At 29.6% G+C, this 22,162-nt stretch overlaps 1 protein-coding gene across 3 annotated transcripts in view; it reads left to right on the top strand.

Annotated features, from left to right (window-relative positions):
- The window catches only part of LOC100159531 (myosin 3), a 35,816-nt gene extending 17,321 nt beyond the window's left edge, over positions 1-18,495 (top strand). For 2 of the 3 annotated variants that reach the window (XM_001944164.5, XM_008186878.3), the window contains 19 exons: positions 9,322-9,627; positions 11,069-11,236; positions 11,349-11,465; positions 11,541-11,729; positions 12,207-12,409; positions 12,473-12,617; positions 12,712-12,904; positions 12,986-13,193; positions 13,269-13,413; positions 13,489-13,639; positions 13,711-13,946; positions 14,023-14,315; positions 14,419-14,584; positions 14,665-14,952; positions 15,014-15,094; positions 15,175-15,270; positions 17,518-17,585; positions 17,650-17,721; positions 17,801-18,495. In XM_001944164.5, the coding sequence (XP_001944199.2) occupies positions 9,322-9,627; positions 11,069-11,236; positions 11,349-11,465; positions 11,541-11,729; positions 12,207-12,409; positions 12,473-12,617; positions 12,712-12,904; positions 12,986-13,193; positions 13,269-13,413; positions 13,489-13,639; positions 13,711-13,946; positions 14,023-14,315; positions 14,419-14,584; positions 14,665-14,952; positions 15,014-15,094; positions 15,175-15,270; positions 17,518-17,585; positions 17,650-17,721; positions 17,801-17,945 (3,270 nt within the window). In that variant the 3' untranslated portion in view covers positions 17,946-18,495. The remainder of the gene's footprint in view (positions 1-9,321; positions 9,628-11,068; positions 11,237-11,348; positions 11,466-11,540; positions 11,730-12,206; positions 12,410-12,472; positions 12,618-12,711; positions 12,905-12,985; positions 13,194-13,268; positions 13,414-13,488; positions 13,640-13,710; positions 13,947-14,022; positions 14,316-14,418; positions 14,585-14,664; positions 14,953-15,013; positions 15,095-15,174; positions 15,271-17,517; positions 17,586-17,649; positions 17,722-17,800) is intronic. The other variant, XM_003245896.4, reaches the window with a different exon arrangement.
- The last annotated feature ends 3,667 nt before the right edge of the window (positions 18,496-22,162 follow it).

The following is a 22,162-nucleotide window of genomic DNA, read 5'->3' as shown; positions in this document are numbered from 1 at the left end:
GATATTTTGATTCTTGAAGATTGTACTCCTTCCGGATAGGGATGAAAATAACTGAAAGCCTCTTATTCTCAGGATCCACTACCGTGTATCGTTGTCTATGAAATATTATAAAATATAATGTATGCGTGGATATGATTTGATTTGCTTACAAGGGCAGAATTTGAAAAGTCCTACATGTATGGATGATGGATATAAAAAGGTGACACCCACATAATATCATACATTATTTTACAATGTTTTTTCCAAATACCAAATAAGCATGTGAACGGTACGCGTCATGGGCAATATTGTAAAGCTTAACATTTTAAAATCGATGCGTTGTTATCTCAAGTATCCATCGTGGTATACGTAAGGTGGAAATTCTGTACAGCTATGCATTCAGTTTTTATACGTCTTTAGCGTTATAATAACGCACATCCAGCTAAAATATGACGTTGTATTAAGTCACTGTAGTCTTCGTTATAATGTATAATTTATATTTATAACAGCAAAACCATTAGGTACCTACCTACTGTGTATTATAATAGTTAGTATTATTGTTATTATATATAATTATTAATTGTTAATATGCTAGTTCATATTATAAACCACAAGTAATACGATTTTACACATTTTATGTTATATCTTTTTGAAACACACGTGATCAACCACAATATTATAATATGTATGACATAATATTATGTGTGAATAAAATACAAAACGCACGTGCCATCTCCTCCCCCAAGCCCCCACCTATTTGTGCCAATGATAATAGCTCACATAATAACGAATGACATATATTTATTAACATTAAATGTGGTATTTGCTCTTTAGAGAACAAAACGATTTAGGTCTTATATAATCAATGCATTTTTGACCTGTGCTTTTTTTAGAATAATTTATTTTTAAACCATATAGAATGTTTTCACTTTTATTAAATTTAAATAAATTATTCTCTGAAAGAAAAATGTATTTAGAATAATCAAAATAGAAAATTTTGTATAAAAATTACTTAAATATAGTAGGTACATAACAAGTTCTTTATAATTTTCCTTTTTGGAACCACCTTTATTTTTTAAATTTGTTTTTGAATTAGTTCGTGGCTTATAATATATAGTTAAATGTTATATTATTGGGATTGCGTGTGATCTAATTTATACTATTTATGAGTTAAGATATATATAAGAAGGGCATTTATTATCTAATTATAATATTGTTTCTTTTTAACTAAGTATGAGATTAGAAAAGTTCAATAAATTCATTATAACATTTGAAAATGTAAGTATTCATTATTTAGGTACATTATTAGGACTATTATTTGTTAAAAAAAATTATTCATAATTAAAACATAATAAAATAATTTAATTTTTCAAACTTTAATTATTTTATTATGTTATTTTTATTAAATCGTCCTTTTTCTGAGTATAGCTATTTTAAAAATTCGTTACGAAAAACATAAGTATTATCGTTTCCTTTGAAGTAATTATGTTTGTAGAAATCATTTGAATCCGTTTGTAATTTCATTAATAGGTTTATTCATATCGTTCATGGTATTAATATTATAATACTATCATATTACATCGTGTTAATAAATTAATCATAAAGAAAGTGTATACATCCTTATAATATCGGTACAAAATTTAAAAATAATAAATTCATCAACCATCGTTATTTAGTAGGTACTTAATTGTACATGATATATTACATGATATGTAATATTTATTAAATACTATATTCATTATCGATTTTATCTCTTCGCAAACTACGTGATTCAAAAAACATGTTGAATTTCTATTGAATAATAATCGTGATGATAATCCCACACTGTACATAAATTAAATAATGTATATGCATATTAATGTAAACTGACAACGCCAATTCCCTCCCAAAAATAACTTATTTTCTGGTCAGTAAGATTTTTTTCTAAAATACAACAATAAACAATTTTCATGTGTATCAAATTTGATCGTCGAATAATATTCTTACCTATAGTATCTATGAGTAATGTTAAAGAGTAAAAACATTTTATTTTAACGATCGTCCTTATTTTTGTGAATCATGAAACACATTATTTATTATATATTTAATGACTTGTGATTTTTTTGTGTTTCTGTAAAACGTGATTAAATCGACGATTCTAGGTTACTGGTTAGGGTGATTTTTTAATGCTTTCTCTATTTAAAAAGACAATGAATAATAAATGAACATCCCTTATTCATATACTTGTATTACCTAATGATAATCTTTTAAATGCGTGGTTTTCTGACTTATAAGTTATATTTAATATTGTCAACCAATAATATGCACTGAACGTTCACAAAAAGGAACAGCGATTTCTTGGAATTTACTTAAATAGTGAAAGTTGAATGACCCTTAAAAAAAAACAGATATCGTCAATTTTCCATTCAGGGTTCAAATAGTTTACTTCGATGAAGTCATCTTTCTTTGTACATTCCTAGAGTGTTTAACGCATTTAATACCATATATATTCATATAAACTGTTAACTAAGTGAATAAAAATCGTCTTGAAAATAACATCATTCGTTGTTTTCTTTAGATTTCAAATAAATTACGACTTATGATAAAGAAAAAAATCAGCACCTATATTAGAAATATAATTTGATTGTACACTATAGACAAACAGTATATACAAATACAAACTTGTTTCTCTGCGTTTTGTTTTTATTAAAAATTAAACTAAACAATATTTCTTATTTTCTCTTTTTTTAGTGTTACACAGCCTTTAAAGCGTATTGCACGCTTCTACCAAACTTCTGCATCAATTATATATTTAGATATTTATATAACCTCCCTAGATCATAATTTTTTCATCTCATACTCTCCATTTTGGTTTTGAACAGGACCGTGAATTTTCCGTAAAACTTTTCTTCCGAATGTGCGAGTATATAGCTTCTCTTCGACTCCCTGTGTTGTAGAAATGTAGACCATGCTTACATTACTATTGGTCGTAAATAGGAGGTTTACTATAACGGTTTATATTTTGTAGCTTAAGAGAGTAGCCTTAAGCAGTAAAGCTGTGCATCTTATTTATGGCAAAATAGGCTTTGTTTGCATTACTTATTCTTAACTGGATTTCATTATGCATGTTGTTTGGTGTTTATGTTTACTACTTGACTCCTAAATATTGAAACTCTTTGACTTGTTCACATAACAATATAATATATTGGGGTACGGAGTAGCCGAACGGACTAAGGCGTCGGTTGCAACGTGCACCGATGCCAGTTCGATCCCAGCTACGGGTGGCATTTTTCTTTGGACGACACGGTGTCCGGAGAGAAAGGCCACCATCCCCCACCCGGACATGGCAGATACCTACGAGTGCCCATTTTTAAATTCTGCCAAACACAAACGCTCACGTGTAAAAACTCACCGTTCCAAACCCTACCACCACCACAATACAACTCTACAAACAGCTAATGGCCATAGATGCCGGGCTTAAAGGTTTTCAACCTTTTTAAATAAAAATAAATTAGTAACATTAATACACTATAAAATAATATAAAATTTTGATTTTATGACCAATAATTCAAGGGGGTATTGAATATGCACCGACGCGTTGTGGCCTTCGTGTATTTGGTCGACTAGCGATCAAGTCCGCGCGCGGAAGAAACCGTTCTACCAATTCACTATATTATGCGCTCGGCCGTTTCATTTTCCATTCCATTTGGTACTCATGGCCGCTGCGATGCCAGGGTCGTCGACGTCGTTTTCACTAACTCCCCCGTGCCTTGGATCATAGGCGTGCGCAGACTTGTTTCGCAGGGTATGCCGGTATTTTCAAATATACCTACGTAGCTCAATACAAAAAAATAACCCCCCAAAAACTCTTAACTGGTACAAATAACTTGCCATATAATGCGAAAAGATATTAACATGCATTTTATTTAGCTTATTTATTGGTTTTAGATATTTTAATTTGAACAATTTGTACTATGATTTCATACCAATAATGTAACAGTATAAAAACCTATAGACATTTGATCAAATTATAATTATATAAATAAAATAATGACAAAAAATGATAATCAAAGCAATCGAAATTATTTTATTTTTGATAGTATGAAAATAAACAATACCGCATGGGCCTGAGTGTTCTGGTGACAAAACCCGCAATTCTCACGAAAATAGTGGATTTTGATTTCAACTATAATATTATAATTTTATTATATATAGATACTTGTGGTGATTATGAAAATATAATTATGAAATCTAGTTAATATTTGATTTCGTCTCAATAATATACAAAAATAATCAAAATATTTAAATTCTTGAAATAAGATTCTATGAACTATGTTAGTTCATGGTTCTAATTTATAATCAAAACATTTACAACTATAAACTATATGGTTATGATAACTCTACCGGGGATGCCATGGCATACCCGGCATCCCCCCTGCGCACGCTTATGCCTTGGATAACAATAATCACAGTACAGTACGTCAGTATCTATCTATAATATAATATAATATTCGTCAAGTAAATAGGTTATCACTGGTGAATTATTTGCACGCGAACCCACAGTCGTATATAATAATATACAGTGGGCTGCGGCGGCGAGTCGTTGCGTAAGTCGTAGAGAAAAGACAGAAATAAGTCAAAATATAAAAAACTTTTCGAGAGACACAGAGGGAAAAAAGAAATCCGCTGGTCCGTCACAAGCACGTAGGTATTATAATATACCTACTGTATAATTGGTTTCCTTATATTTTTCGGGTTTCGCTGCTAATATATTAACATATAATGTAACACCGCGGCCGTCGGTGAGAGGGTCAATCTCGGCCACATATTTGCATTAAACAATTATCGTTATGAACACGATAGTTGAGAGTTCCGACTGCAGCAGAGATGTCAGGTATAATATAGCGCCTATATAACAGCTGTGCATATATTATATTATACCATATTATGTATTATTATTAATGTAATATAATATTCCGTTATTCGTATCTTATCATTCGCCATGTAGAATATTATTTTGATAGGTACGACCAGTAGGTTAGGTTAGCCGACGGTTATTAATATACCTACGGGGGACAGGACCGGTGCAGCGGCAGCAGCAGCACTGTACCGTCTCACACAAGACAGCCGCGGCTATCCGGTTTACATATACATAATATTATAATACATAATTTTCAAAAACAAAATTTTTTCTACGTTTTTCGTTCGTGCCTACTTTCGACAACGGTCGTCGTTTACACGTTTCATGGCGGTATATTATTATGTATACAGACAAAATATATGACTTGCAGGCGAACTGCAAATTGCAGCAGCGGCGAGAGACTTGTATCTATTTTGTTTTTTTACCGCTGTTAAGACCGCTGTAAAAACAAAATACATATCTTCCATGATTCATATCGCGTGCGTGTCGTCCATTTGAATATCGGCTACATTGCAGTTCTCTCGAACCTGTCTGATGGGATAATTGAGTGAAAATTGCTCATCGCTTTCGCGGACCTGCTGATGCGCGTGTGTATATAGTAGGAACACCTATATTATAAATTATTATTATAATATGCAGCATAGTTTATTATACACAATAAATTATAATAATATTAACAATATATCGCGTCCTCCATATATAATCGACCGTGAATAACTACTGTCAGCACCCAAAGATTCTCTCAAAATTCGAATGAAAAGATTCGTGACCATTTACCGCAAGTACCTCTATAAATAGGTAGGTCGTGTGCGCAATACTACGATTTTCTTGTACGTTCCGTTGCCGAATTCTTCCATGTACACCTAAATATAAGTGTATAACGGTAATACAGTATAATATACTGATGTTTGGTAAAAAAAAAAATCACTGAATAACCTGATCTAATCGTACACATTTTGTAGTCAAATGTTATAGAAATCAATTAATTTAATAAAATAAGTACATAATTAGGTATAACAATTTTCAACTTATAATGTGCATAATGCCTGTTTATTTTTACTATATATTCGGACATCTGTTTCCTTGAAGTTTCAGATTATTTAGATTATTATTCTTAATCATTAAAATATTATCTTCGTGACGTCGCGTATTCCTTGTGATTTTTACGTGTCTTCAAAATTCCCTAAATTACTGATACTCAAACTCGAAGGTATGTTTTCGGGCAAAAATCATACGAGTACCTACCAGTTGTATTCGTTAGTATTCCGACCAGTCGCCGAAGATGTCTTTTAATGACATAATTAATTTTAAAGCTTAAATACCTACCCACAAATGTCAAGTACCTACTATCTAAAGAATTCCTCAAATATTAATTTACTTTTGACATTTGTCATAGGCAAAACCCACTTTTGTCACCTTTGGTACCCCCCCCCCCCCTTCTGGTTCGGAAAATGGTAAACTGCGACAAAATTAACCTTTTTCCAAATAGTCGAAATGTAAACTGATAAAATATACATGGTATATAAACCTATATACCAATTATACAAACTGCAATAAAATCAATATAATACAATACACAATCTACGACACTTTACAAATATATGAAATTACAATGTACATAAAAATTGCTATATGTACTATATGTTGCTATAAATAAACAATAAAATTACCTGATATTTGGAAATTTAATTGAAGTTGGTACCTATAAGTTGGTTAGTTCATACAATTATTAATAGTCTAGTACTTTAGACTAATAGTTTACGGCTGTAATAGATATAGTTCCGATAAACAGGCACTCGTTAGATAATTTCCACCCTAAAGCAAAAATTTTAATGCCGCTCTTCTTTAAGGGTATTTATTGCCGCCTTCAATTTATTTAAAATTGTATGCCGCCCTAAAGCAACGCATGACTTGCTTGTGCCCTAGCGACAAGCCTGCCGATATATATAGTATCTAAGTAAAGGTAGGTGTGCCTATATAATTTGTTAATTTGTCGGTGGATGGAGTTAACACTTTATTTTCATTACACATATTTCACATCATATTTCACATCATTACACATATTTACGAAGTTATTTAAGATATATATACTTTTTTTTCGTCGCAGATTACATATTGACAATTTAGAAAAAGGTTTATATCTAGTCATGATTTATTTAACTACGCGCGCGCTCATGTATTCTCGTCAATAACTCATTATCGTCAAATGTGGACATTGATACATCATTAGTGCGCGATACCTCATGATGGTTTAGAGAAACTCACGTGTACCTATAAACGCCGCGTAAAATGGTGCACTGACCGGTTTTGAAATATGTAACAGGTGTAAGATATATTATTATTTTTCATTAATTAAAAATTAATTAATACCATACGTTGCTGATCATTAAAACGGCGACTGAAATGTAGGTGAACAACCTCTATACGTTGTTATTAAACTGTAGTACCTATAATCTATATACATTAATTCCAATTGACCATTGAAATAATAAATGCATAGATCTATGTATCTATATGTACTCGAAAAATTGTTTACATTTTTATAACTCGCTTTACAATGAACATTTTGAATGAATGGACCTCCAACAAATCATGGACAATGTTGATGATATTATATAATATATATTATATAGTTCACTTTAATATTAAAACTATAACGAAACTAAACATGAACTTTTGAACTTAAATTTACTATGTTAATATTATGTTATGCACTTGTAAGAGTGCAAGACGAAGACAACAAATGTAAATCCTCTTACAAACCGTAAACAGTTGAGGGTATTTGGCACTTGTAACTATCGAATATATCGCCTAGATTAGACTCTATAAGACTTTGTAGCCTGGCCTTACCCATTTTTATAGATTATCTGTACATTTATTTTTTCACTATTTTAATTTTTTAATTTTTATTTGTGTCTGGCGCATAGTATTTATAACAGTGATAATGATGGTACTAATGGTATAAAATACAATCAACCATATATAATAAGATAAAATAAAGTAAAATGTCAATACACTTAGTATACCTAAAATAAAATATAGTAAGACAGAGTAATATTTGGTAATATAGATAGGTGTTTTCACAACGTTATTTATAGATTTATAGATTTTTATTGTTTCGGCCCAAAAGCGAGACACATTAATTCCTTGACTTGTGCCTTTTTGTATTTTTATAAAAAGTTGATTTATTTTAGAATTTTTTGATCAAAAATTTAATGAATTGTTCGTGGTTGGTGATTTAACGATGAAAAGAGAAATAATAAAGCATTTGTATTAGGTGGTACATCGTACATGGATTATTTCGATATTTATTAAGACGATAACGATACAGCAATGCGCTACACTATGTCTATACTTCCTATAATTTAATTTTAATAAAAGTTTACTGGCAATTTGTGATGGCAAAAATAATAATCAGCATTTAAATAAACAGTTTTTTTTTAGACGCCGTCATATTATAATTATTAGAAAATTCAACCATAGAGATTATAATATTTAATATATACTTAATTCGAAGAGATCATCATGTCAAAATAATAATTCTTAATCGAATTTCACTTTTGTGTACACCGTCTCCTTATATAGTGTACACATGTTTACCATTAATTATTGATGCTGTAATCATCAATTTTTAATTGATTAGATGATTATAGGTGTATAGATAACTTCATAGAATAAAATATGAACATGTATAGTGTATATACTTTAAAATTGCATATTATACATAACATCGTGGGTTTTTAACCTTTATATTTAACAATCATTATCCAAAATATCATAAAAAAAAATTCAAATATTCTGTTGGGAATATATTATGTTTTTGCGAAACAAAATATACTCAACAATATTTTGTCGGAATCGCGTTTTTGTTTAGAAACTTATTTTCGAGGAAAATGGATATTATTGACTTACGGTATAGGTTAGGTTGAAGTACCACTACCACTACTTACTACACATAACAAATACTTTTCTGACAATATACGTTTCTGAATTAATACTAGGTAATCCAACAAAGTACATTTTAAAATCAATAAGTATCTACAGAGTACAGATCTAAATTAATATTTCCCGGAGTCTTCACATATATAATAACGATCGATATATGGAAACTAGAAAGTAGTCTCCGGCTTCCTGAGAGTTTCGTAAATTGTTGTATAATATGTCACTAATTAATAAATAAACGATGGCGGCGTTGTCGGAGTAATTCGCAAGAAGTTTTGGCAACGTCGTCGATGGTCGGTACCACGAAACCACAAGAAAAAAAAAGATCCAGATAAATACAATTAATAAAAATTATTTTCTGAAACTTTACGTTCTAAACAATAATTGTTTTCCAACAAAATATAGCCCTCCTGTTGGTCTTATATCGGTTCTGACGTACCAATAATAATAATGTTGAAGCGTGGATATAATAATAATTAATCACTTGATTTATTTTCCAGGTGATCGCTTGCGAACAACAACGGGATTCGTCCTACGACAGTAGATGTGATGTATGGTCGTTGGGCATAACGGCTATAGAATTAGCTACTGGAGATCCTCCGCTCAGTGGATTGCATCCAATGAGGGCTTTATTTCAAATACCGCGGGAACCGCCACCTGTCTTGCCGTTGTCGGCTCGACCGGATGCGCCCAAATTGACGCACTTCGTGGCCAGATGTCTGATCAAAGATTTCGAACAGCGACCGACCACCGCCCTACTCATACACGACCCTTTCGTCGTTCACGGGTCAAAGTGCATTCACAGGGTACGTGCCGTGTGATACATTAGTTATATTTATTATCAATATTTATATTTATATATTATACATAATGTTAATTAATTGCAAAAATCAGAGACTCAAATTTCACGATGTAGTGCGAATATTTTCACATTTTAAAATGGGAGTGAGCATGCTTGGTGTCATCCTATATGTGTATATAATTTATATCAATAAATCTTATTTTTTAATTAAGTACAACATTTTAGATTCTGAGCGTTGAATGTATTGATTTTACAATGATGTGATTTAAAAAAAAAAAAATTTTTCTTTGTCCGTCATCACCTTTTATGACAGTAAAAGTGCTTAGATTTTCTTCAATAGTATGTTTTCTGATAAGAAAGTGAATCTAGTTGGTGCTTGGGGAGGTCAAAATTTAAAATGCCCAATAGTTTTCCAGTAGCCAGTTTTCAAAAGCGCCGTGAAAAACAAAAGAAAACGGGAATTTTTACGCAAAATCGATTTAGTTTTTGGTATAACTCTAAAAAAAAAATTACCGTAGATACATGAAATTTTGACTGAATGTTTATATTAATATTTTCTATATACCATAACATTTTCAAAATATTTAAACTTATTTTGAGCTGTTTACGGACATTTTCAGTTTTCAATTTTTTTTAGTTTTTTTTCTATGATTGTCAATAAATTTGTATTTGTTGGGTAAATATAATACAAGGTCCTTGATATATTGTTACAATCAGGGGCGTATTTAGGTAGGGGCTATGGGTCCCATTGCCCAGAGCGGCAAATTTTTATTTTTATTTAACAAATTATTCGTTTGTCGTCACACATGTAGGTATTTTGAAAGATTTACTATTTTATTTATAATATTTTTTCACTCTTAACTGGTACAATAATGTTGTTTAAATGTCTAATTATACCTTCCTTGTTGAATGTAACATTACAATTTTAAATTAGTATATATTTATTATATATATTATATACAATATATTAGTAAATACATTTACTGTTGAGGGGGGCGGCAAATATGTGTTGCCCCTATCCTGAAATTCTTAAATACGCCACTGGTTACAATAGCAGTTGAAAAATATCAAAAATATATAGGCACAATTTTTTTTTTTTTCATAAGCATTTAAAGTTTGAATTTCGACAGAATGTATCAAATTTAATAATTATTTTGATGTTAAAAATGTATAAAATGTTCAACTTATATATCTACGGATTGAAAATTTAAAACAAGATTCCACGTAAATAGGTTATATATAAATTACTTTATTCACAATAATAGGCTGACAGTCTTCGCTCAGAATCGTTTTTCTTATACAATGGTACTATATCATAGAAATCAAATTTAACACTATCCATTACAGTGACCCACTTGTAACCTACTGTACAGCAGAGCGACACCCACTTGCCCACTTTTTTTTCTTGATTTCAACATTTTTTCTATTAAAGTATCTATTTACAGGTGCGCGAAGAACTCAAAACAGAAATACGATATCAAAGAGAAGTCAGCGGTAGAGTACAAAAGCATCCCGATGTGACCACTAAACATGGTAAACTAAAAAGTAAACGCAAAAATCCTCCCACTACCATTTATGTCGACGACTTAGCCGCGCTAGACAGTTTGTCGGAGGTATAGTACATTACATTGTATAGTATAGTATTCACTATACATTATTCGCCATACTTGTACTATTTTTAATAAATACTAATTATGTTTTTTCCTATATAATATGTTCATTTAGGAGAGAATAGTCAATCAACTGAAAAAAAGATATCAGATGAATTTCATCTATACGTACATCGGGGACATCCTGTTAGCCATAAATCCATTTACGCCGCTTCCATTATACACGTCAGCGGTGAGTTATCAAAATAATCTTACACATCATTAAATAATAAATATAGAAAAAGTATATAATATGAGTTCTGTACAGGAGCAAAAGAAATACTGCAACCAAATGAGAGCAGCGTATCCACCTCACATATTTGCAATAGCCGATTCAGCGTACCAGTTTATGCTCCATGAAAAGGCCAACCAATCTATTGTGATCAGTGGAGAAAGCGGTGCCGGAAAAACTGAATCCGGTAACCTGTTGCTCAAACAACTCGTGTACCTTGGCAAGGTGAGTCCAAATCTCCTATAGCTGTTGAACCACATGTGTAATACTATAATGTAGTAAGTGTTTATTTCTCACTAGATTCTTAGAGAGATTTAAAAAGTAGTACATTTTTACTAACCTGGTAGTTAACATTATATTTTTCAAATATAAGTGGGTTGGGTAGAGGGAAGACTAATGCCCTCAGATGTGTGATATAAAAAATGTTAAGTGTAATGTAAGAAAATTAGAAAGTTTATAAAGTACACAGATTGCCATAATTATTTTTATATTATTATTTTTTTTATTTGTGTTTATTTGAGCACTTTAGTATAATGTAGGTACCTACGTAATCGGTAATTTGCTTATAGGTACTTTTTTCTAACACTATTATAAAATTAATAATTTTTTAGGCATCTCCTAAGCTTATCTTAGGTTTTGAAATAAATTATGTAGTCTCAAAAAATCATAATCTATTTGCTACTAAATACGTGTTTATCACAGGCACCAAACAGAAATCTAGAACAAAGAATACTCCAGATGAACCCGATTATGGAAGCGTTCGGAAATGCAAGAACTGGTATTAATAATAATTCTTCAAGATTTGGAAAATTTTTAGAGCTGAGCATGACCAAAAGTGGCCAGTTGAAAGGCGCTAGAGTGTCAGTTTACCTACTTGAACAGTCCAGAGTCATTCAACAAGCGAAGTAAATTTTCCATTTTTATCGTAATTTATAATACCTTTTAACATGTTGTTATTTTGATTTCAGTAGGGAGAGTAATTTCCATGCTTTTTACTACATTTACGATGGGTTGGAACATGATAAACGGCTCAAAGAGTTTCATTTGGATCGTGAGCTACGACAAATGCATAGTTATCTTCCATCTGACCGTCAAGACAACAAAACAAAACAAGTAAGGATTTTTTTTTTCTATTTGCTAATTTACCCTTTATAGTTTTCTGTATAGGTAGGTTTTTATATATTTTATTATGTATGTTTTATTTCAGAATAATGTAGATAAGTTCGCTCAACTGAAAAATGCTTTCGAACAAGTTGGTTTCAAGGACGAGGAAGTAAATTCTATATACTGCATTTTAGCAGCCATCTTGCACTTGGGTGATATAGAATTTGGAGAAATCATCACTGATAACAATACAGACAACAAGAGTACTGTTATCGATTTAACACCAATCCATAGAAGTAATTATTACATTTTATAATGCATTTTTGAAAAATAATCTTTAAAATAACACATTATATACTTATGTATCTTTATTTTAGCCTCATGTTTGTTAGACATTGAAAGTTCAGACCTGCTAGAATGTTTGAGTGTTAATAGTGTAGTAACAAGAGGTGAGATTATTCAAAGGAATAATTCTGTATCAGAAGCTGTAGCTACACGAGACGCGATTGCCCGGGCTTTGTACAGTCGGTTATTTGATTGGTTGGTTAACTCGATCAATAGTTTATTGTCTTTTTATAATACCAGGTAATAGAACTTATCAGGAAATATTAAATAATAAGTAGGTAGGTAAATAATAAATACATTTTTTTTTTTTTTCAGAGGAGAATACAATGTGATAGGAATACTTGATATTTTCGGTTTTGAAAATTTTACGTACAATTCCTTTGAACAACTTTGTATAAATATTGCTAATGAGCAACTTCAATATTTTTTTAATCAGCATGTTTTTGCTTTGGAACAAGCGGTAAGTAAAATAAATCCAATACGTATATAGTTATAATTACCGGTACAATAACACTGTAATTGTATATATTTTTAGGAATACGAATCAGAGGGTGTTCCTGTTCAACATGTTGGATTTTGTGACAATAGACCAGTATTAGATATGCTTGTGAGTAGACCAATGGGCTTACTGGCATTACTTGACGAGGAAAGTCGTTTTCCTAGAGCAACAGATCGATCGCTAGTCGGTAAGTTTTAATTTGTCAAATTTCTATAGATTTCTATAAATATAATGTCTTATATTGTTTTTAATTTATAGAAAAATTCCATTGCAACATAAAATGTAATTATTATGTACGACCAAAATCAAATGCTTTACAATTTGAAGTGAAGCATTTTGCTGGTAATGTTACTTACCAAGCATCAGGGATGCTTGAAAAGAATAGGCACCTGTTAGCTATAGAGGCTATTCAGGTCTTAAGAAAATCCAGCAATAAAACTGTTCGAGCATTATTCCAAAGTCCGGTTACTAAAACTGGCAATCTTTATTCTCAAGTAATGATATTTATATTTTACTTTCATAATTTGTAACAATGTAAAAAATAAATAAATAATATTCATCTAATTTCAGGACTCGTCTACAGGGTTAGTTGGACTTGCTTCACAATCTCGAGGTCAACAAACTGCAGCAACATATTTTAGACATTCATTAGCTGAACTGTTACACCGTATGGGCTGTAACAATTCAGGTATAAGTTTGCCTAGGTTTGTTCGTTGTATCAAACCAAACGATCAACGACAACCAAAACAATTTGATCCTCTTAAAGTTGTTGCACAATTGCGCTGCAGTGGAGTTATGGAAACAATTAGAATAAGACGAAATGGATACTCGCATAGACTACTATTTAAAGATTTTATAAGCAGGTAAATTATGCTCCTTGAACTAATTTTAATCATTACACTATAATTATTGTAAATACTAAATAATAAAAGTAATGTATATTTGTAATTTATTTTCAATTCATAGGTATTCAATTTTAGGATTCCGATTGTATGAGAAAGTTCCACCAACTAGAGATAATTGTAGACACTTATTGGTTAAGCTAAAATTAGATGGCTGGGCAATTGGAAAAACAAAAGTATTCTTAAAGTATTACCATATTGAACACTTAACTAAATTACATGAAAAACAAGTAAGGCTAAATACATTTTTGGTATCCGTTGGTTCCGTTTTCCTGATACACTCATGAAACTTATTGTTTGTTGTCCTTAGCTACGTCACATAATATTTGTACAGAGTTGTGTTCGACGATGGCTAGCGATGAAGCATTATAAGGAAGCTATGTTGGCTAAACAAATGTCATGGGGAGCATTAACATTACAGAAACACACTAGAGGATGGCTTGCCAGACAAAAGAAAAAAAAGTCAAAAGGAGAAATACCTGTTGGTGAAGTGGCCCCAATATACAGGCAGGAACCCAAAGAAAATGATCATCCCATTAAAAATCAAAATAAAGTTAGCCCAGTTATTGTAGCAGAAAATAAAAAAACCTATATCCAAGTGAGTAGTACGAATATTGTAAATTTAGTTAGTTGTTATGCTATTTATAATGTGTTTTCAGCAAAATGGTGTTAAGGTGTTGCCGTGTAAAGTACAACAAAAAGTGGAAAGAGAAAAACATTTAATCGACTTCTCAAAAAATGTAAGTATTTGTTGTTAAATCTATTATGGTTATCATTTATTATTTTTATACATAATAATATATGTCGTGACTAATAAAAGGTTCACGCTCGCAACAAAGAATTCTTCAAGTTCATTAAGAAAACAAACATTTCTGTTTGTTTGAACAATTTGAAAGACTTTAATACAACTGGTCAGGTACGCACTTGTACAATTTGATAATTCAATTAGATGCATTTGATGCATGTAGTATGTGCGCAATTAGAAAAGTAGACTTCAAGTCATTCATAACAAACAAATAATAATTGTATTCGCTATTTGTGTAGGACTTAGAATAATATGATAATTAAGGTAATAATATAAAGAATTTGTGTAAATGTGTATTTGAAAGGGAGGTTTAAATATTAAATATATAATATAAGACTTATAGGTCTATATAATATACATTAATATTATTATATTGAACTTATGAATGTGGCATTATATAAATATCTGTAATCTGTATGATAACACAATTAATATTGTTAACCGCAACATTGTTACAATTTTACTCTTATTTGAATGTTAGTTTCTTTATTGCTCAAAAGTTTTTGTGCGAGTGAGAACCATTGTGTCTCTCATTGTTAACTTGGTTAAATGTTAGCTGTTTAATGAAAATAGGAATGCCATATCCGGATGTTAAAAATCAATGATAATATTATAATACTAATAAACCAAAAAAAATTGTTTGAATTATTCATCTAGGAAATTTGTATTTCTATGCAGAATGGTTCAAAAAGCAGCATGCTCACCACCTTTTTTCTTCGCTAACATAGTTATTAAAAATCTCATTTTAAGGGTAGTGTCCTGTGGATATACAAATTTTTGTTTCTAAATGATTACCAGTTATCTATTGTAAATTATTCAGTGGATAATTTTTCTGATAATTATCACGTATCAAAAACAAAATTTGAATGAGTAGTTTTTGAGTTCTTTAACTTTGTGTACCAAGGATAATAGGTCCATGATAGTGGATTTGGAAGATATGAGGGTTATATTGATTTGAAAATGTTAGTTATTAATAGGGCTCGGTTGTTGTAGGAGTTGCATATTATTCTATAAAATGCTCTTGATTTATAACAGATCAAGCTATAAATTCGAGTTATACAATGGTGAGTTTAAAAATCGAAAATTTAAAATGCATATTTTACATATTTCGTCAATTTTAGGTGAAAAATGTATATCTATTTCTTGATTTTTGTAAGCGTATTTAATATATTCTAAAAAAAATTGATTTTTTTTTTCTTAAGATGTTTATTTTCATAATAATATTTTATATGAACCTCAATCATATATAATGTAGGTATTAATTGTTACTGCCGTAGTTGACTATTAAATTAACGGCTACAGTGCGATGTGCATTTAATCTCTATCGCTCTAATATTCTGATATACTATATTTTTGAATATATTTTCTAAACTAAATTTGTAGTTCAATGAAATGTCAAAATGGTAATCAGTTTACCTTCACCTAATACTCAAGATTTAAGTTGTACAAAATATCTTAAGATTTTTAAAATGTAATCTTTGAGTATAATTAGTAATTCCAAAAATCAAAATTTGAATACTGTATTGTCGAAGGGAAAAAATGGGGTTGAGCATGCTTGGTGAATCAATCAGTGTATTATTATGTTTAATTTTCTTAAGTATCTGAATTTTTAGTTTCAAAAATTATGTTTAAAGTCTTATTTATTAATTTAAATTGGAAACAAAATATGAATAATACTGTAATAGAATGCTGATTACATCTGGTTTTTAATGCTAATTGACATTACTAGTTAAAAAACTTATTTTTTTTTTTTTGCGAGTTGCATTTGGATGGAAACTTGGAGTTTTTAGAAGGGTTTCATACAATGGTGTTTATGTTTAAACAACTTTAATTAACACAAAACTCTATATTATTCTATATTTCATTATTAATTTTTAATTCTAATGTGGATTAATATTGGCAATATTCAATTGATTATACTCATACATGGACTATAAGTTATAATATTTTTAATTTCTAAATTGAATAGAAACTTTTCAATTTCCTTGTAATTTAATTATTTTTGCATTATATTTTGTAACTTGTATACCTATCTAGTACAGTAGAACCTACACAAATTTCAATAGTATTTTGATGAATAATTTATTATTATTTATTACATTGTAGAAGTACTACAAGAACATCTTGAACACCTGACTGTATTTCTGAAATATTTCTTTTTTGTACAATTTCCATGATGTGATTTATGACAATGATTTTATCTCTTATTCTACATATTCAATTAATTTCCCCATCCATGTTTGACCGTATGATATATAATAAATAAATAAAATATTCATTAGGTAAATTTTTATTCTACATTGCCACATCTAATGTTATTGGTATTTTAATTAAACAATTGTTTTTCTTATTTTACAGAAGGGTTTGGTGCACAATGCCATTAAAAAGCTTGTGAGTGAAAATTATAAATATGACTCTGAAAACAGGTAAAATTATCATTAAAAAAACTAAATTTGTTGACTTTTTTACTTCAATTCAATCATATTTTAGGTTGAACCCAATAAATGCAAAAACAAATAACATCCAACCAGTAAACAAACCAAAATGGGTTTCCCCATTAAGGTAAGTTAGCTGTGTGTAACAAGAAAATATAATGTTTATAATATTTATAAATCTTTTTTCCCTTATTTGTATCTCAAAGGTTAACTCCTCCGGACATTAATAGACTGCCAGAAGGGTTTGACTTCCGACAACTATTGAGGCCTACCCAGCATGCACCCACCGAATCCTTACGTAAAAGACTGGTACAGAGATCTAGACCTGTAGCTGCTAACGCTAAAGGATAACATAACAACATTAAAGTTTGCTATTTCTTGTTAACAGTATTTACTATTTTTGTAATAGTTGAATTTATTTAATATTTATGTATTTATTACCTAAAAACAAAATTCATTTGAGCGCTCTACTAGCCCAAATGTGGAAGAAAATTATTGTTTTTATTCTATTTTTATCTTTTTAATCACATAGACAAAAAGAAAATATATTTTTATAGTTCCTGTTAAGTCCAATAAATCGAACCAAAAATATGTATTTTATTTATCTAATTAACTGATTTTGTCTATTATTAAGGTATACGTGTAAGATTTTTTATTAGTATTTCAACAATGTTCCTTAAGAAACTTTTTGGTGTTTCTGAAATTCTTAAAAGGGCCCAATATATTTATAATTGTGAATCACTTATTAACATTGCATAACATATTATTTTATACTTTTGCCTATATTTTTTTTCACACCATCTATTATTAGTCAGTTAGGGTGTTCTGTGTTATAATGGAATGTAATCCATCTTATATAACATTCTCATTAAGATAAAACATTGGTGTGTTGTTATTATTATAGCTACTTTATATTTGTAATGTATTTATTATTCAGATTTGATGGCATCAAAATAAAATAACTGTTATTATGTATTATTATTATATTAATATAACACTATAAATATATATTTTTTTTATGTATAGTTTACATTTAAACATGCAATTAAAGTGATATTGTTAAATTTAATTATATTGATTAATTTCTTGACAGTTTATTGTATATTATATTTTATTTCAACAGGTACCAAATCACTATTTCTAATCTTCACTTATAAAAATTAAAAAACCAAAAATATGAACAGTTTGAATGAAGAGAAGGTTTAATTATGTGTCTTGGCTTTATAAATTACTTTACTTTCAAACCATATGCTCTAAGTTACTAAGCCAATTGAGACTTAAAACATTTTAATGTCCCTCAAGTTAACAACTATACCAAATAGTTGATTTTGATGTAGTTCTTACATATTCCATATCAGATACCATATGAGCTAGAAGAATTACCAACTTTTACGTACTATCTAACATTTGAAAACAAAGTTTTAAATGTCTAAAAAAATTTCAAATTTTGAAATAGGAGATAAAGATTAAAGGTAGGATTAAAACTCCCTGTATAAAATAGTAAATTTCAATAGATATGTTGAACTTGTGTTGATACTTATCAAATAATTAAAAAATATAAAAAAATACATATTATCTAGAAGAATTTACAATGAATAGAAAATTAGCATTTGACTATAAACCCGTATACCAAATAAAAATTACCATTAAAGAGAATCAAACCACAATATTTAAGAGTTAGATAATAATGTTCCTCTACTAATGAATTATATGTACAAATAATTGTAAAATAACAATGATAGATAGTAAAGTAATTAATATATTATGGTCGTACAATGATTTTAATATTACCATGGCAAGGTTTTTGCAATAGTCCCCCACTATAAAATTTGGTACTATTGTGCGTTATCGTGACTACCGCCGACTCGTCGTGACTACCTTGATTTCACTTGTGCACTATTGCGACTACCTTGATTTCGAACGCAACACATTTTTAATGCGTTTATAATAATACAAAACTACCCAAAGCTATAATGTCAATGTATTCATTGATAATCAGATAATCTGATAATAATTATAAATTATAATAATAATATGTCAAATATAATAGTCAAATTTATACCTAACAATTACGAGTAAAATTTATAAAATAAAATTTAGAATTAAATTTAAAATTTAAAAATCAATTTGTGGTGGCCAATGATTTGCAATATTATTTAGTAAAACTTTGAACTTTTCTTCATCATGATAAGTATTCCTCCACATAAATTCCGCCAAGTAAGGTTCTAAATGGTGTCGCGCTGTACCTCTATGGCGTTTGTTTCTCCATTTCGCCGATTCCCAAAATCTTTCTATTCGTGTGTGAGCATGTGTACTTGGATCAGCGAAATTATAAGAATGATTCACTGTAAAATGCTCATAGCCATTATCTTGTATTGCGATAATATGCTCGCCAGCAATCAGAGTAAATTATCGTCCCTTTCTCTATGTGTTGATGTATTTTTGACATCAAAGTAGCAGAAGACCGATCAGGAACTTCTACTAAAAATACCTCTTTTGTTTCCGCCATTATTTTTACGTTTAGTGAACAAACTTTCGTCAATTTCCACTATTTTTCCTTTTCCTCCAATTTTAGATTCTGAGTGGAATGATGAATGTATTGATTTTACAATTTTTTTTTATTTTTGTGTGTGTCATCACCTTTTAGGACAGTAAAAGTGCTTGGATTTTCTTCAACAGTACCTTTTCTGATAGGAAAGTGAATCTAGTACCCTATGGGGGGGGGGGGGGGGGGGTCAAAAGTAAAATTTTTGGTTTTTGGTGTAACTTTAAAACGAATGACTGTAAATACGTGAAATTTTCACTGGTTGTTTATATTTCCATTTTGAGCTGTTTACGGACAATTTCAGTTTCCAATTTAATTAGTTTTTTTTTCTATGAATGTCAATAAAACTTTATTTGTTGAGTAAAAATACTTGAAAATTTAATACAAGGCTCCTACTATATTGTTACAATGACATTTGAAAAATATTAAAAATCCTTAGTCACAGTTTTTTTTTATTAGCATTTAAAGTTTAAAAATTGACAAAATATGGAAAAATCACGAAAATTAGCAAATTATTTTGAGTTAATAATTCGTAAAAATTTTTCTTTTTAGAACTAAGATTTTAAAATGTAATACAAGATTCCTTATAGGATTATCTACCTTTATCAAAAAAAAAAATGTCTATAAGAAACTCAAATTAAATATTTATGAGCGTTTGAAATTCATATTTTTACAACATTTGATATTCACTCGATTTCTTACGTAACGATTTTCTTATTTTGTTGTAATTAAAAACGAATGACTGTAGAAACTTGAAAATTTAATTTAATGTTTATATTAGCATTTTCTATATACGATAAAATTTTGAAAATAATTTGACACTTTTTGAGCTGTTTACGGACATAGTCAGTATTTCAATTTTTTTAATTTTTTTCTTCTATAAATATCAATTAAGTTTTATCTTTGGGTCAAAAAGTGTAAAAATTTAATACAATGCTCCTGATATATTGTTACAATAGCAGTTGAAAAATATTAAAAATACATAAACACAATTTTTTTTTTATAAGCATTTAAAGATCGAATTTTGACAATATTTATCAAATTTAAATTTGAATAATTATTTTGTAGTTAAAAATGTATAAAATGTTCAACTTTTGTATCTAAGATTTGAAAATTTAAAACAAGATTCCACGTAAGTAATTAATCTATGATGTATAACGCGTTACCTGATGGATATTGTGATATGATTAATTTGGAATTTATTATTAATACCTATTATATAGGTCAATTTTTTTTAATACTATAGATAAGTATACCTATAATAGCTGGTATGTCTAATACCTAGACTGACATACCGTCTCCGCTCAGAATCGTTTTTCTTATACAGTGATATTATATCATTGAATTCAAATTTAATACTATCCATTATACAGTGACCCACTTGTAACCTACTGTACAGCAGAGCGACATCCACTTACCCACCTTTTTTTATTTTCTTTATCTCAAAGTTATAACACATACTTCCCGTAAATAATTATTCCAATAATTTACCGTATTATTACTAAGTTGCAAGTGTTTTTCACAAAATTTCACTGAAGTCATTTCCTCTGACCATTGTAACAACACAAAAAAAAATAAAATTAGAAATAGAATCGCGTATAAAACGGCCTCCCAATAATCCATAATATGAGGTAGTCGCTATAACGCACAAGTACCTAAAATTTTGTCATGTTAAAGAATTAAAATGGCAGCATAAGAGGACGACCTATACTGGCTATAGTATATTATAGATATGGATTGTACCCTTACGCTGAAATTTTATTTTCGTTTAATATAATAATATATATACTAATGATCAACCAATTGGGGACCAAACGAAGCACTTTATATACACTGATGACCTCGCTTTACAACCCAGGGCAAAATATTCGAGGAGGTGGAAGGGAATCTGAACGTCGTGCTTAATACTATGAAGGAATACTATAATGATAATTATCTCAAACCGAATCCAGCAAAAACACAAATTACTGCCTTCCACTAACGAAACAGAGACGCTAAGCGGAAACTGAGAATTAATTGGCAA

This window comes from Acyrthosiphon pisum, chromosome A1 (genome assembly GCF_005508785.2).
Source record: "Acyrthosiphon pisum isolate AL4f chromosome A1, pea_aphid_22Mar2018_4r6ur, whole genome shotgun sequence".
NCBI classification, from domain to species: domain Eukaryota; kingdom Metazoa; phylum Arthropoda; class Insecta; order Hemiptera; family Aphididae; genus Acyrthosiphon; species Acyrthosiphon pisum.
This window is presented reverse-complemented; position numbering and strand designations above follow the sequence as displayed.